This window comes from Primulina eburnea, chromosome 6 (genome assembly GCF_022965805.1).
Source record: "Primulina eburnea isolate SZY01 chromosome 6, ASM2296580v1, whole genome shotgun sequence".
Classification (NCBI taxonomy): domain Eukaryota; kingdom Viridiplantae; phylum Streptophyta; class Magnoliopsida; order Lamiales; family Gesneriaceae; genus Primulina; species Primulina eburnea.
In genome coordinates this window covers 38,114,404-38,128,880 of record NC_133106.1, presented here as the reverse complement: position 1 = coordinate 38,128,880, position 14,477 = coordinate 38,114,404, and the positions used below count along the sequence as shown (strand labels likewise).

The 14,477-nt window shown below is 33.4% G+C and overlaps 2 protein-coding genes across 4 annotated transcripts; both read right to left on the bottom strand.

Moving 5' to 3' along the window:
• Nucleotides 1–2,503: 2,503 nt before the first annotated feature.
• On the bottom strand, nt 2,504–8,033 carry LOC140835100 (uncharacterized). Of its 2 annotated transcripts, none has more exons than XM_073200447.1 (9): nt 7,883–8,033; nt 6,789–7,164; nt 6,603–6,690; nt 6,031–6,116; nt 4,905–4,983; nt 4,687–4,746; nt 3,859–3,980; nt 3,486–3,557; nt 2,504–2,776 (listed from the first exon to the last, which is right to left on the bottom strand). In XM_073200447.1, exons 2-9 carry the CDS (start codon nt 7,142–7,144, stop codon nt 2,674–2,676), a joined length of 966 nt encoding a protein of 321 aa, XP_073056548.1. In that variant the 5' UTR covers nt 7,145–7,164; nt 7,883–8,033; the 3' UTR covers nt 2,504–2,673. The 2 variants fall into 2 exon arrangements, with proteins under 2 accessions (XP_073056548.1, XP_073056549.1); XM_073200448.1 differs by having other exon boundaries at nt 6,789–7,157; nt 7,883–8,013.
• A 1,757-nt stretch (nt 8,034–9,790) lies between these two features.
• Nucleotides 9,791–12,747, bottom strand: LOC140835105 (probable UDP-N-acetylglucosamine--peptide N-acetylglucosaminyltransferase SEC). 2 transcript variants are annotated; one of them, XR_012118810.1, is made up of 5 exons: nt 12,397–12,747; nt 10,659–10,804; nt 10,442–10,540; nt 10,117–10,348; nt 9,793–9,983 (listed from the first exon to the last, which is right to left on the bottom strand). XR_012118810.1 is itself a non-coding variant. In XM_073200459.1 (4 exons), exons 2-4 carry the CDS (start codon nt 10,791–10,793, stop codon nt 10,214–10,216), a joined length of 369 nt encoding a protein of 122 aa, XP_073056560.1. In that variant the 5' UTR covers nt 10,794–10,804; nt 12,397–12,747; the 3' UTR covers nt 9,791–10,213. The 2 variants fall into 2 exon arrangements, 1 of the variants encoding a protein (XP_073056560.1); XM_073200459.1 differs by having other exon boundaries at nt 9,791–10,348.
• Between the last annotated feature and the right edge of the window lie 1,730 nt (nt 12,748–14,477).

Sequence of the window (14,477 nt, the reverse complement as noted above, 5' to 3'; positions counted from 1 at the left end):
TTTATTTATGCAACCTTGAGTGAGGATTAAAGAAACAAATTATGTTGTTGGGATATTGATTATGAATTGAGCTGATCAAGGTTCATTGAAAATTATCTCGTTTGCTTAATTTATTCGATAGCTATATTGAAAGGGATACTATACTCCCGGGTTTAAACAAATACTTGAAGCTTACTTTTGCTAAATTAGGATCAGAGCCTTACAACCCCTACATTGATAATTGATATTAAGAGATCAGATAACTCATTGACCAGATTTCAAGTTTTCAATCTAAAAACTTCTCTTTAACCAAAAGAATGTTTCGACACAATGAGAGAATATTATTAAAAATGTAAGACTATTTTTCTTTATATTCACTCTTTTTATATGTTGGACTTTCTTATATTATCCTTTGCGTCTCATTTGTATACTTACTGCCCAGCACATTTTTGTTGTGGCTGCAGTTGCGTTCATTGGTGGTTCCCTTTTAGATCACTTGAAAATTTTGTCTTTTAAAATTTTCAATTTTTTATTATATGAATGAGATTAATACCCTCAATATATAGACTTTGTCTCATCGTCGATCGAGGTATTAACAATATACATGATAACAAATACAAAATACAATATTTTGTACCAAAAATTCACCCTCTCTCTCCTTCAAATTTGTGGCCACCCCATAAATTTTAGAGAAAATTTTCGGCCACCACTCCTCCACCGTGCTGCCGCCCCAACGTCACCCCATCGTTGCCGGATTTTTGAAATTCTGGTTATCCAATTTCGACACAAATTTTGTTTAGTTATCTATTGCGATCTATAAGAAGAACACAGTTTCCGATCGTGCACTTGATTAGGAGAATGAAAAAGTTTGTAAGGATTTACAAAAAAAGTTATATCCGCTTAAAAATCAGAATAGTTGGAGTCAACGTTAAATACGCAAAAATAAATCAGATCTAAACACCTTATGAATCATTTAAATCATACAACGTCCAAGAAAAGTTTTGAAAGTCAAAACAAAAAAAATTTAAACTCCTGTTGCGCCTTGGTACTATAAAACGGAACTCCAACATTAAGATGTGACGGGAAACGAACCGAAAGAATAAGAGTGGACAGTATTTGTCCGAAATCTTGGTAAGGCTCGATGGAATGGTTCACCTCTGGTGAGGAGATACAAGTGCCCGATAACAGGAAAGGAGAGAAAGGGACTTGGAGGAAAGTTGTTCAACTTTCTAAGAAAAATGTTAGTTGCTACATAGAGAAACACAAAGAAAACGAGCAAGCTCAACAAGTTTTTTCATTAATTAATGTTGGTATCGAATTCTGGTATATAGAAAAGATCCACAAGTAGTTTATACCGCATGTCTTTTTTGGTACGTAAATCTAACCTATTAAAAATTTTATATTATGATCTTATTTTGAGGTTCATGCCGGTAGAGTAGATGCTACTTGTGGGGGCAGTGCCCTCACAGGATCTCAGCCATTGATTTTACATGGTGATTAAATCTGGGCCTTTGATCACTTCATGGGGTGTATGTGTGTTTAAATCTGGACCTTTGATCACCTCATTGGGGCAGTGCCTCACAAGATAGGGTGAAATAAACCGTTCATGACATCACACATCCTGTAGATCATTTGATCTTATTTTGTGTCTTTGTTGGTAAGTTTGTGTGGCCACTTATTTCCATTTTTTCTTTTTTCACTTTTTGATAGTTATTTATTTACGAAAATGTCACTTTTGTAAAATTAATGTAAGTCTCTTGTCTTTTATAGCTATTTATTTACGGTACATCTCTTTTCAAAATTACCTTTCACTAATTTTTAATATTATCTATATTTTAAGATAATTCAAATTAATTAAAAAATAATTTTGTACAAGCCCACAACACGTAGGCCGAGAACACTAATACTATATTAAGGTTGTGCGTCTTTGTTGGTAGGTTGGTGTGACAACTTTTTTCCATTCTTTTCTTAGTTTTTTTTTTTAAACCTTTGATAGCTATTTATCTACAAAATTTCACTTTGTAAAATTGATGTGCATCTCTTGCTCTTTGTTGGCTATTTATTTATGGAAACATCCATTTTCAAAATTCATTAATTTTTATGACTATGATATTACTCATATTTTTATATAAATCAAATTAATTTAAAAAAATACCGTAGCACTAGTACGTAAAGACACATACACGCTTGAGAAAGAGGAATCACATCTTAAAACCGTGCTTTTCAAACAAACACGCTAATAGTGAATTTGGACGAGTCATTTTAAAACTACAGTAAATGTTTCTTCACATGACTTATTACTTTATTATTTTTTTATAGATTGGCTCATTTACTGTTTTATAATATCTAAAATATTCTTGCAAAACCTAAATCAACATTCAAAGATGATTTTCAAATTAAAAGAAATAATTATATAATTCCATTAATATCATGTTTATGATATGTCCTATCATGTAGATAGAGATATGTTTAATGCATTCGACATAGAATATCACAGGTCAATCGACGAAATTGAGATGACTAAAATATTAGAAAAATATGAGATAAATTAAAAATTAAGAACCATCCCACCTTCACCAAACGGTATCTTAATAGTACAAAACAAATAATGAATGCAAACAGTCAGAAACATGAACTTTAACTACTTTTGCCTATGAGTCCAGAGAACCAATTTTCCATCCTTGCAAAGGCTGTTTATATCTTGAAGCATTTGTATCCATATTCAGGGTTTGTCATCCCATCTTCCCAGTCTCCCATTCGACGCCCCCCAAAAACTACCTGTTGAATTCCTAAATATCTGCCACGCGAAAAAAAATTCAACACTTCACAAGTAGTCGACAAATATTTTAGAGAACAAATAATCAACCAAACCATATGAAGCGCCATTGTTTTGGGAAAGAACACTACTCCTGGTACTGATGCTCTATGAATTTTTAAATTAAAGAAGTTTGCAAGATCAAACCAAATATATGGAATTTGGGGGAAAAAAAATCTTCTAGCTCAATCATTAATACAGTATTATTAGACATTTTTTTTTTGGTTCTGTTTGATTGCACCATAAGATCCCTTTTTTGAATCCAATAAAAACTATTTGAGATCAGTTGCATGTACATTGTACATGTCTTATGTCATTCTTAAATATCTCACATCGACTGAATTATGTTTAAATATATAGACTTGAACAATCATTCCTCTAGAGCTATCTTTTGGATGAAGTTGGATCCAAGTTCATAATCTTAACATGCTATCAGAACTCAAATCCACAGTTATGTGCTGAACTGTCCTTATCAATCATTCGCTAATGTCTTGTGAACTTCACGCTCCAGTTGTTCATTTCTGGACGTGAGAATAATGTTTTAGATGTTCACATCGGCTCTATTAAGTTCTTGAAAATTGTATATATGGAGTTGGACAATCTTCTCCTCTAAAACTAATTTTTTGGGATGAAGTTAGGTCTAAATTTATGATCTTAACTGCCACGATAGAAAAAAGGGAGACAGGCTTACTCCGAGCTTAATACAGTCAAGCAGTTGAGAAGAACATCAAGTGAAAAGAAATCGGCTGTACCAAGGTCTACCCTGTAATAACATGCGTATATGATGATATTAGAAAAAACAGTTGCAATAGAATCTAGAGGTTTGATGTAATTATAAAACACCCCACGTGATTTGATTGGTTGTATGAAATTCTGATGGCAAACGAGATTTTTACCAGAAATGTGAACTTTTATTTAAATTGTTCGTTTAAAAAGAAAAGGTTCCGTGCAAAAAAAATTAATCAGAATTTTGGCAATTAAACCAATCACTGGGAGTGTTGATATAACTTACCAAAATATGATATTGTCGTAGGTACCGAAAGAGCTATCGAAAAAACACATACCAGACTCTACCCCAGTTGTCTTGGAACTCGACATCACTTATATCATGAAATGATGAAGGCATCACCTTAGAACCTTTATCTGCATCATATATCGGGTCGTATTCCATGGATAAATTTGCCAACTACATAGGTAAAAAACTGGTTTAGCATCTAAGTTGATATGATCGTAACACATGACATGATAGTTCAATAGCTAGATGCAATGTTCTCATGATATCGGACATGCTTACCAGTACAAACATAATCAACATCCACTGAATGTCCTAAATTGATGTTGCTGTTCGTGAATAATTTGCAGATATGTGAAGTTATTACGTTTCTATTAATCATGTAGTACCACTAAATCTCTAAAAAGTCAAGGAATTATGTGCCATGATTAGATATCTACAAATAATTTGCAAACCCAACAACACAAACTACAATGAAACAAAATTCGACTCCTTTTATGATTGGAAAATAGTAAAACTGCATGTGGAAGAAAGCCATGTCTAATAACTGCCATAAAGTACAAACTACATCAAAATGATCCTCTGGCTTGCTAAATTTCTTCAAATTTTTAAAAATTATTAACAAATAATCAAATTTCCAAAAATTAGTGGCACAAAAAAATTATGAACACTCAACTGAGCAGAAGAATGTAATTAGAAGCTGCAACTTTCAGAAAGTGACATTATACATGCTTTTTCCTGAGGCCTTTATTGTCCACATGAAGCCTTTGATGTTGAGTCAGGAAAAATACCAGATAAATTATAGCCCCACTCAATGAGGAAGATGAGATGACAAAGGCCAGTTAGAATAAAGAGTACATGCATTTTTAGAAGATTGAACCTGAATATTGGCTGAATTAAATGCGCCTAGTCGACCCATCAGATACCATGACTGAATAACCTGTGATGCATGTAATACAATGATTCTAAGGGCTTAATCACAGACATAACACATGGTATGGTAAGAAAAGATAAACATATAGGAATTTCATAGTCCCAAAAAAACTGATGATATCAAACTCATTTGAATGAGAAAGATAAGACAGAAAATTGACATACACTACTGAGGAGATCAACATCTCGATCTGAAGGTGATCCATACAGCTCAAACCATATGTAGGAATCAAGAGGATTAAAACTGGAAATCATGACAAAAACTACATGAGAATTTCATAAATTGTACATCTATGATAGTTCATCAAACAGGAAACTGTGGACTGCTCAGATAAGATAACAAGTTGGTAAATAGTGACTCGAAGTGAATTCAGAACGTCCTACGAATGTTGTCCCAGAAGAGCATAACACGCGTTCTAATAACAGAAACTTCCAAAAATAATAATTGTGAAAATTTTCACTCTTGGTTGTATCAACAGTCACAACAGTATTTTAGAATAACTCTGTCCTTAACTTTGATAGAATAACCCCTTTTTTGCTTTCTTCAAGTCACAATTAAATAGTATTATACTATGTTTCTCTCCTTTTCGGTAAATGAAAATGAAGCCACTAAAATAGAAAAAGCCAAAAGCAATTACGTTAGTGTTAGCACACATGCCATAAAACCATTGACAGAAAAGAAACAGCACCAAACATATAAAATCCCATGTCAATATTTGAATTTTTTAACAAAATATTTTAATTGGATTTTTCACATAAATTCATTATCTTCAATACATAGATACAACATAAATGAAGAGAGTGATCTAAGATCTGAAGCATTATTGGAAAAGGGAAAACCGTTGGGATTGGGCACGCATCCAAGAAATAGCTTCGAGAGAAAAATATAATCCATAGTGTTCTCTGCTTCACCATCACTTGAAATCGACAGATTACTATTATTATTTATTCAGTAAAAGCTGGATGAATTAAAATTTAAGATCTCAAACCATGTGGAATATCAACTTCTCTCAGTACAATTAAACAAGTTGGCCTGCTTTTTGTAGTTGCAGACAAAAAAATTTTGGCTGCGAAAAAGAACACAAGAGCCAAAACATTCTTGTGCCAACTGCCAACAAAAATGTAGAAAAATACAAAAAAGTAATATGAAGCTAATTCAGCCTCTCTTCAGTACCAATATGCAGATTATTGAAACCAATTGAATTGATAGGAGTACAAGGGTGGTGAGCAACAGAGTAAGGAAGTAATAAAAGAGAAATATTGAGAAGCAACAAATATGCTAGGCCATTACTCTCTAAAGCTGACTTTGAATGCAAGGACGGAGCCGGATTTAGATTTTCGGAAATCTCGTCCCTTCCCACGAATCCTATCTTCCACCTATAAAAATATAAATTTAAAATACAAATTCAGACAAATCTCAGAAGCACGAGGAAAAATCTTTAGACGTACCCTCAACAAATCAATATGGCAGATTAGATCCATTCAGCATACCTCTCATCAATTATACCTTGCAGGTATTTCCTATGGTCTTGATCAAACCAATAACAGTAATGCTAACTGGTATGATGCTAACATATCAACTCCCCAAAAAAAGAACAGAATAGAAAGACAACCCAAAAAGACAAAAATCAAAAATCAAAAGCATGACAAAAACCAATTTACATAAATGTTTTCAAAATTAGAAAATGCCAAAAACTTTCAGAACACCACTCCTGACACATTTTTAAAAAATCATATCATGTTAACTTTCATAAACATATTACCAAGCACTTGCATGAAAGTAGTTCCAAAAACTCAGAGAAAAATTACAATCAAAAGTTTGAAGTTAGATTAAATAGAAAGCCTGAATAAATGCCACCTCACCCTTTTCCTCATGAGTTCAGGGTCGCCGATGCTGTCTCCCAGAACAGCTCGAAGCTCGGAATCATTTTTACAAGCATCTTCCAGCACCCTGCACTTAACTTATACAAGTAAAAACCAGCCATTGCTACAAATATATGTGCGATAAAACAAGAAAGGTCAACAAGAAAAGTAGGCGGTGAGAATGACTTTGCCCAAGAAGGATAGTTATGGAGACGATCATATTCACGCTTCCTCTTTTCCTCGCGAACTTTTAACAGACGGCGTCCTCTAGCTGACGTCCCTGACCCTTTGGCAGCCTTCTCACTTGATAAACCACTGGTCTCTCCATCACTCGTACTCACAGTTGTATCAAAACTTTGGTCAATATTACCTCTGACATCCTTCGATGCAGCTAAAGACAAAGACACGTGCTGTGTAATCTTCATGTTAGCAGGAAGCATTCCACTATATTGAGGGATTGCCAAGAATGGAGATGAAGAGGTAGGGAGCTCCATCAAAATGGTGAAATGAGAGAATGGTGCGTACACAGACGGCATGACCATTCCTTCTCTCTGTCTATTATCTGCATATTTATTGATTATCAAAAGAAAATAAAGCCTTTTTCTTTCACCACAAAATTTATCTTTCTTCGCTTTTCTTTCTTTTTTGACAAACAATCTTTTGCGTGCAGATAAACAACGCTAAAAAGAAGAAAAATAGAAGAAGAGAGAAATATCCAATGCTTCTCGAGTGGCCTTCCTGGTCACGAGGTAAAGCCAACATCATCTCTACTTTAGTTAACCAACCATGGAACCCTCAAAACTGCTAACATTCTGATCTGATGTTAAACGAATTCGTTCTTTTGCCAATCAACTCCATACAAGCAAAACAAGGTAAAAAATTCTTTGTACCGCTCAGAAATTGAAGTCCCTTCATCAAGCACAACCCAGCAGTGAAAGCAACATTTAATCAGTTTTTTTTTTTTTTTTGGCCTTTTTGCTGTTTTAACATCATTCATCAAGCATTACATCTCACAGGTAAACAAGATAATTAAATATCAAACTTGTAAACATGCTGAAAACTTTGCAACTAAACAAAACATAATTCGCTCACTCTTCGTCCCAATAAACTAGTCCACAACTAAAGCATGTAAATGTTAATCATTTCTGGATTTCGCAGTACAGCAGCTTTCACCGACTACAATTCTCCAACAAAAAATGAATTTTTTTTTATATCAACGACACGCGCATACAGCTACATCTAAATACATAACATACATATATAATTAGCAATAGTCTTACACGAAACTACAAATGGCTGTAGAATTTGTGTAGTTGTGGTGTTTCTTCCAGTTATACTCCCATCTTTGGGTGGGTGTTGGTATTAGAGGTAGAGCTGGAGACTTGAGGGGTTTTATTTTTTATTTTTTTATATTCAGATTCGGGATGCAATCTTATTTGCCTTTGTTTTTTTTTTTTTTCCCACATATAATAATAAATAAAGTATAATATATATATGTGGGGAGTATATTCGGGATGCAATCTTATACTTCCCAGCGACTGTCTTCACCACAACAAATCAATTATTGCATTTTTCCTGTTAATGAATGTATGTTTCCCATTCGAAAGCACCGCGATAGCTGGCTGAGTAACTGACCTGTACTGAGAACCAATTTGAATCACATCGCCGTTTCTTGGAGACCCAGATGAAATCAATACTGGATTTGCTCGTATCCACGTTCACGTCGGTGTTTTAGCTGGCTAAGCATATGTTTTGTTTGGCTCATTTCCTTAACGTACCTGGGTGTGTCAATGAGTTTATGCCTAGATTTGTCGATGCGGGTTCTGCACTGATTATTCTTTTCATCAAGTGGCTCTAAATCGTTTTTATTGCTGCGGTATGATTGACATATACTTGCAATACCTTGGCTGCATAAAATTCTAGAGCTGTCGAGGAAGTTTATGTAAATGTCTAGGAAAATTAACGGAGGATTTTAATTAATTATGTAGGCCATAATGTTTCTATTTTTTGGTCTGATCACGATGTATCATGAATCTTGTATTTGAGTTATCAAAGTGTACAAGAATACCATGCTAGACAAGATTGTGGTGCCATGCGTGTAGTCAAATGGGAGAGTTGGAATGTCCCTAAATTTATAATGAAAGGGATGTACTTGCAAACATTGGGTTTGCTAAAGTAGGATGTAATTTGAAACATAGGGTAGGATTTTGTAGTTCTGAAAACTTTACCCCGATATGCATTTAAAAGGAAGAGATAGCCTGTTGCATGAATTTTACTTTTGCATCAAAGAAAAACTTTGGATATCTGGGATGAACCACCAGTTTTCATCTATGGTCAAGAGATGCTGTCCGCTTCGAACAATTTTCAATTTTTTCTACACTGTCAATACCTTTTAAAATTAAAATCCAACTGCTATATGTGATTATTGTTTGATATGGTACTCTGATACTAAGTGGACAAGTGGTTTTAGAAAATGTTATCCAACTTTTTTGATTAAGATCAAGCATTTATGAAAAAGCAATGAAATTGGTTATATGATTTTGTCTCAGTTAAGAGAAGGAAAGAAAATGTTTCGCATAAGATTGACAAGAGATATAGAAAGTAAAGAAATTGTTCAAAGTATCTTGTCATACATATTCGCTTGTGTTTCATAATTGAGCGGAGAACTAACACGGGGGGTGGATGTTATTGAAAATACGATAGTTATCTATTTGGCAAGAATAAAAAGTGCTCAGATATAAAGTATTAGATACCTTTCTATGGTTTGATGAATTGATTGTTATCTTTTATTCAAGAAAGACTGCTTTCATTTTAATGCTTTGCCAAACTGATGTTCTGCTTGAAAATGCTGTGTAGATCAATTATGTGATGCACCTAGCATCTTTTTTTTCAGGTTTCTATGGCTTTTTGTGAAGGAGTTGCAAACAGTTCTGCGAAAATCGTGGCTTTTTCACCATTTGTTGAGTTGATGAATAACTTCATCTTGAGTTGAAAATTGCATCTTATAAATAAACTCATCCAGCCGGCTGTGACAAAGTAGGATCTGGATTTGTCGGTGTGATAGTTGGAGGAATACATCTACGTACACAATGATCAGCAGACAACTTTTATTGACCTATCTGTATCTGTTAGTATATATAGTTCTATCTTCAGGAGTTATTTTATACAACAAGGTACATAATTACTCTTTGGAGATGGACAATATTTGATTTTATTCTCTCTTGTCTTCTTGGTTTCACTTGTTGCAGTTATTGATTGTATCTGTTATCCATTCTCTTTCACCAATTCTTCATCATTCCCTTTGACAATTATTGATTGTATCAGCTGTTGAAGCTCTGGGATTCAGTTTTTCTGTAGATGGACATTTTCCTGTTTCGCCTGCTGCACTATGCAGTAAATATGTTCAGTTTATGGAGCTAAGCAGAATTCTATGTAACAGGAAATTATCTGAAATAAACAAGCTACCATGAAGATCATTTTGTATCATGCTTTATCATTAAACTTTACTTAGTACCTGAGGTGTAAATAACTTTGATCAAACATTTTTTTTAAAAAAATATCCCTTCCATATGTATTTGAATACACTCAAATACACTTGGAGAGGGTTATTTTTATAAAAATGAAGTTTGAACTAGGCCATTCCCCCAAATTTCCCGGATGTATGTAATATGCTGAAGGATGTGCGTATCCACATTATTTTTCTGAATCAAGTAATAGCGAATAGCGACATCGATATTGCCTTTCTCCTGCCAGAAAAATATAAATAACGTAAGTCAGCAACTTCACCATCAAACCAGAAAGAGTTCCGTGTCAGAAAAAAAACCACCACAAAAACTTACTTTCCAAGCATTTGCCATATTCCCATAGCACTCGGCAAAATGTGGATCAATTCTAAGAGCTTCTTCATTCTTCGCAATGCACAAATCGAAGTCATGTAACTATAAAACAAACAGTACAAATTCTAGCTTGAGATGATGTCTTGCTGAAAATGCTAGCTCAAATTTAGTTACCCAATAATAATACATGTGACATAAAAACATGAAGCAAACCAGTAACCTGATAATAAACAGCGCCCAACAGAAGAAGATTATCAGTGCGTCGCGGATTTCTATCATACACAGCCTTGCTGTGTTCTAATGCCTGCTTATAGTTCCCTGCTTTGTAATTCTGATGGGCCAGGTTCAAGAGCATGTCCACATCAACTGAATAATGAGAATAAGAGAACAAACCCGGTAAGACTTCATAAACATAATCGTACTCCAGACTAACATATAAATTTAATCAGCAAAGTTTATTGCTCCGTACGTCTTTGTGATTTGGCTTCTATCATAGAAAAAATCAATTAAACGCTACACGTTCTCATCACAGTTCATATAATGCTTTCATGGCCTGACATTTACTAATATATGCTAGATTCAAATAATTATGGGAACCTCCCAAAAAATCGAAAAAGAAGATCCTCAAAACCTGGCATAGTCATATTTGTTTATGGAAGGGCATTTTTGTTAATGGTGCTCTAAAATAGTTGCACTTTTTGTGAGAATCTCAACCGTTAAGATCATGCAATTGGTAAATGTGCATCGTTACAATGGAAATCATATGCTAAAATTTGAATATATCCATTAAGTATGAAACTTCAATAATACTGCAAATACTTATCCATTGGTAAGATTGAGATAACAAGCAGGTGCAAATCCACATTTTCACACAGAATAAGAGTTGGGAGTCCTGGGACAATGATTTATACATCATGCGTTGGAAGGTTTAGTTACCCAACTGCAATAAACTTACTGTAAGTTGATGTGATTTCTCGGGAATATTGAAACATAATCCATGTATTAACTTTGTTATTCCATTAAAATCCATAACTGATGCTTAGAAGATCCTAGGCATGCTCCAGCATCCCACCATGAGGCAATAGACATGGGTTTTTTGCTCTTTGTAAAACCTAAGCCATCAATTTGGGTCAAAAATGGTTCTGGTCCTTCTATAAATGTTTTCAACAAAATATTTATAGATCTACATACATAATTAAAAAGGATAGAAGCGTTTGTGCATTTAGGATTAAATTTTTATTCCAACATTTTCTTGAAATAAATACCTGTTATCTTCCTCTTCAAAGTCCTTTCAGTTATCTAGAGATAATTTTGTCTCCCACCCCTAATTGTTTCAAGCGTAGTCTTTTCGTTGCCCCTAACAGCAATAAGTAGCATATGATTCAATAGTTGACGTGACTCGTGAGATATTCCAATTTATAATTTTTGGCAGTTGGATTGAAAATAAGGCATCCTGTGACTAAAGCTAATTCATAGAGACAGTGTAATTGTGTCATTGAACGACTTGAGATAGAACACGCATCGGATTGAATAGCAGCAGAATCTTAAGAAACAAAAAAATCTTACACTTTAGGGGCTGCATAATTTTTTAGATTTGAATAGCTCTCGGTATTAGTAAGAAGGCTTATGTCATAAAATGCTTTAAGTCAAGAAATTTTGTTCCCCGGGTTAAAAAAAATGGTTGGAGCAATACCAACATTCAAAACCAAATATTAGGTTAGCCAACAAAACATCCCAAAGCTTTTTTAAGTTTTATATTTTCCCTGAATTCAGTTAACAAATATTTGAAACTGGGAACTTTTAAATTTCTCGAAAAAACTCATAATTCCACAAATCACAAAATAAAGCTCATCAAACACCAAAAACCCTAATTCTTATTGCACGCAAGGCAAAAAAACAACAAGAAGAAGAAGAAGCAAAACGCAATACCAAAATCACAAAACTGAATAAAATCGAACCTTCACTCGAAAGCTCCGGCTTGACGTTAACCCCGGAGGGAAAAGACAGAGATGGATGGTCTCTGTGATGATCTGCGGCGACATTGTAAGGAGCCCTAGACACCACCTGTGCTGTTGCTGCTGCCGTTGTACCTGTTGCAGACTCCGGCTGTACTGCCGCGGATCGCTCTGTAACGAGAGCATGTCTCGTGATCTAAACAAATACTACCTCCGCCGCGCAATTACTCTCATAAAAAGGCGGAATAGCTCGAGATCCGAACGGAGAAAGGGAAATTGGGAAGGAAAACTCCTTGACAGGGGTTTTTTCTACAGAAAACTGATAAAAGACAAAAGTTGGAAAGAATATTAAAAAGAAAGTGGAAAAGAATAGAATAAGAAAAGCAAAATGGAAAAAGAATAGAACGAGATTCGAATAAAATGCACTTTCACCCCTAGAGGTACATGATTTTCACTTTTCGAACCGAAACACTCAAATCTACACCTCATACCCCCATATTCCAGTTTTCTTTTCCAAATGCTTATTTTAATAAGCAGTATCGTTTCATATGTTAGACGAAGTCACTATTTTTTTATTCATTTTATATTTTTTTTATTTAATTTAATTCATCTATGGACTCGTGATGATACATCACTCTTATGAGTATATGATCCACTTGATATAAGAAACATATTATGATTATATCATTCGGCAAAAAACTTGTATTAGATGGTCTCGCGGGTCGTATTTTGTAAGACAAATATCTTATTTGGATCATTCATGAAAAAATATTATTTTTTATACTAAGAGTATTACTTTTTATTGTGAATATCAGTAGTATTGATCTGTCTCACTGATAAAGATTCGTGAGAGAGTCTCACACGAGATATACTCACATCCTTTTTGTTTTTATTTATTATGCATGTTTTATTCTTAAAATTGTAAATTAATATTTTGTTTTAATTTTTTTGATAGATTGTTCTTTAAACAAAAATTCCAAATGATACATATACTAAATTGTCTTAAAATCTGTATATAAATGCATTTATTTAATATATTAATTAATACTAAAAATAAACCGATATTTTATTTTGGCCGGAAATATTACCTCTCACATGAATGATTTCATATCACGTAAATTTTTTTTTGCTCATTATGCAAAGAAATGACATATATTTATAGAATATTACTTAATTGTGTGCAATTGGCCATAAAGGATATTTAAGACAATATATATCAATAAATGAAACAATCTTACAAAATTTAAAACATACAAAACAAATATTATTAATCTCCATATATTATTCATCCATATATTTATCATGTTTTTATCACACTTTATTCATCTCCTTCATAGCACCAAACATTCAATCAGCCCAACCTTGGATTTGGAACAAGTCCAATTAGCTCGATTTTGTTTTTAGTCTAGAATATGAAGAAAAAAAAATGAAATGAAGCAAAAAACATAAGCTAATTAAAGGAAAAAATTTATCCTAAAAAGATAATACAATCGATATTTTTTAAAACTATAAAATTTAGAAAAACATATGCCAACCCGAATATTGTCCGAATTAATAAACCTAACTGATTATTTGATAAAGTTTGATTTTTTTAATAAAAAAAAAAAGATGACTGTCACGAAAATTCATAGATTTTGCAACACAAATTTGGCTCGAGTACGTATGCTTGAAATTATACATTGAACTTGAATTGAGAATCAACATGTTCAGATATATTGTTTGTTTGTGAAGCACTTGCAGGCTAGTACTAGTATATTTATTTTATTTTATTTTATACAAATAAACGAATTAATTTGTTCTAGTTGTTGTGTTTTTTTTATCGTAAAATTCAGACATACAAAATGGAGATTGAATATTCGACCAAAGAGACCACTAATATGGAGTTTTTTCCTTTCAATTTTCCTTTTTTTTCAAAATCAAGTTTCTCTAATGTCTTCACCAATTTAACTGTTATCAAAATATGAAACGAAGTATTCTCCAAGCATCTTCTACCAAATGATAAGGCCCAAAAAATGTGTTTTCGAATATAATGTACTGTTTTATGACAAAGTAAATGGAAATCCTTAAACAAAAAGAGAGAGACA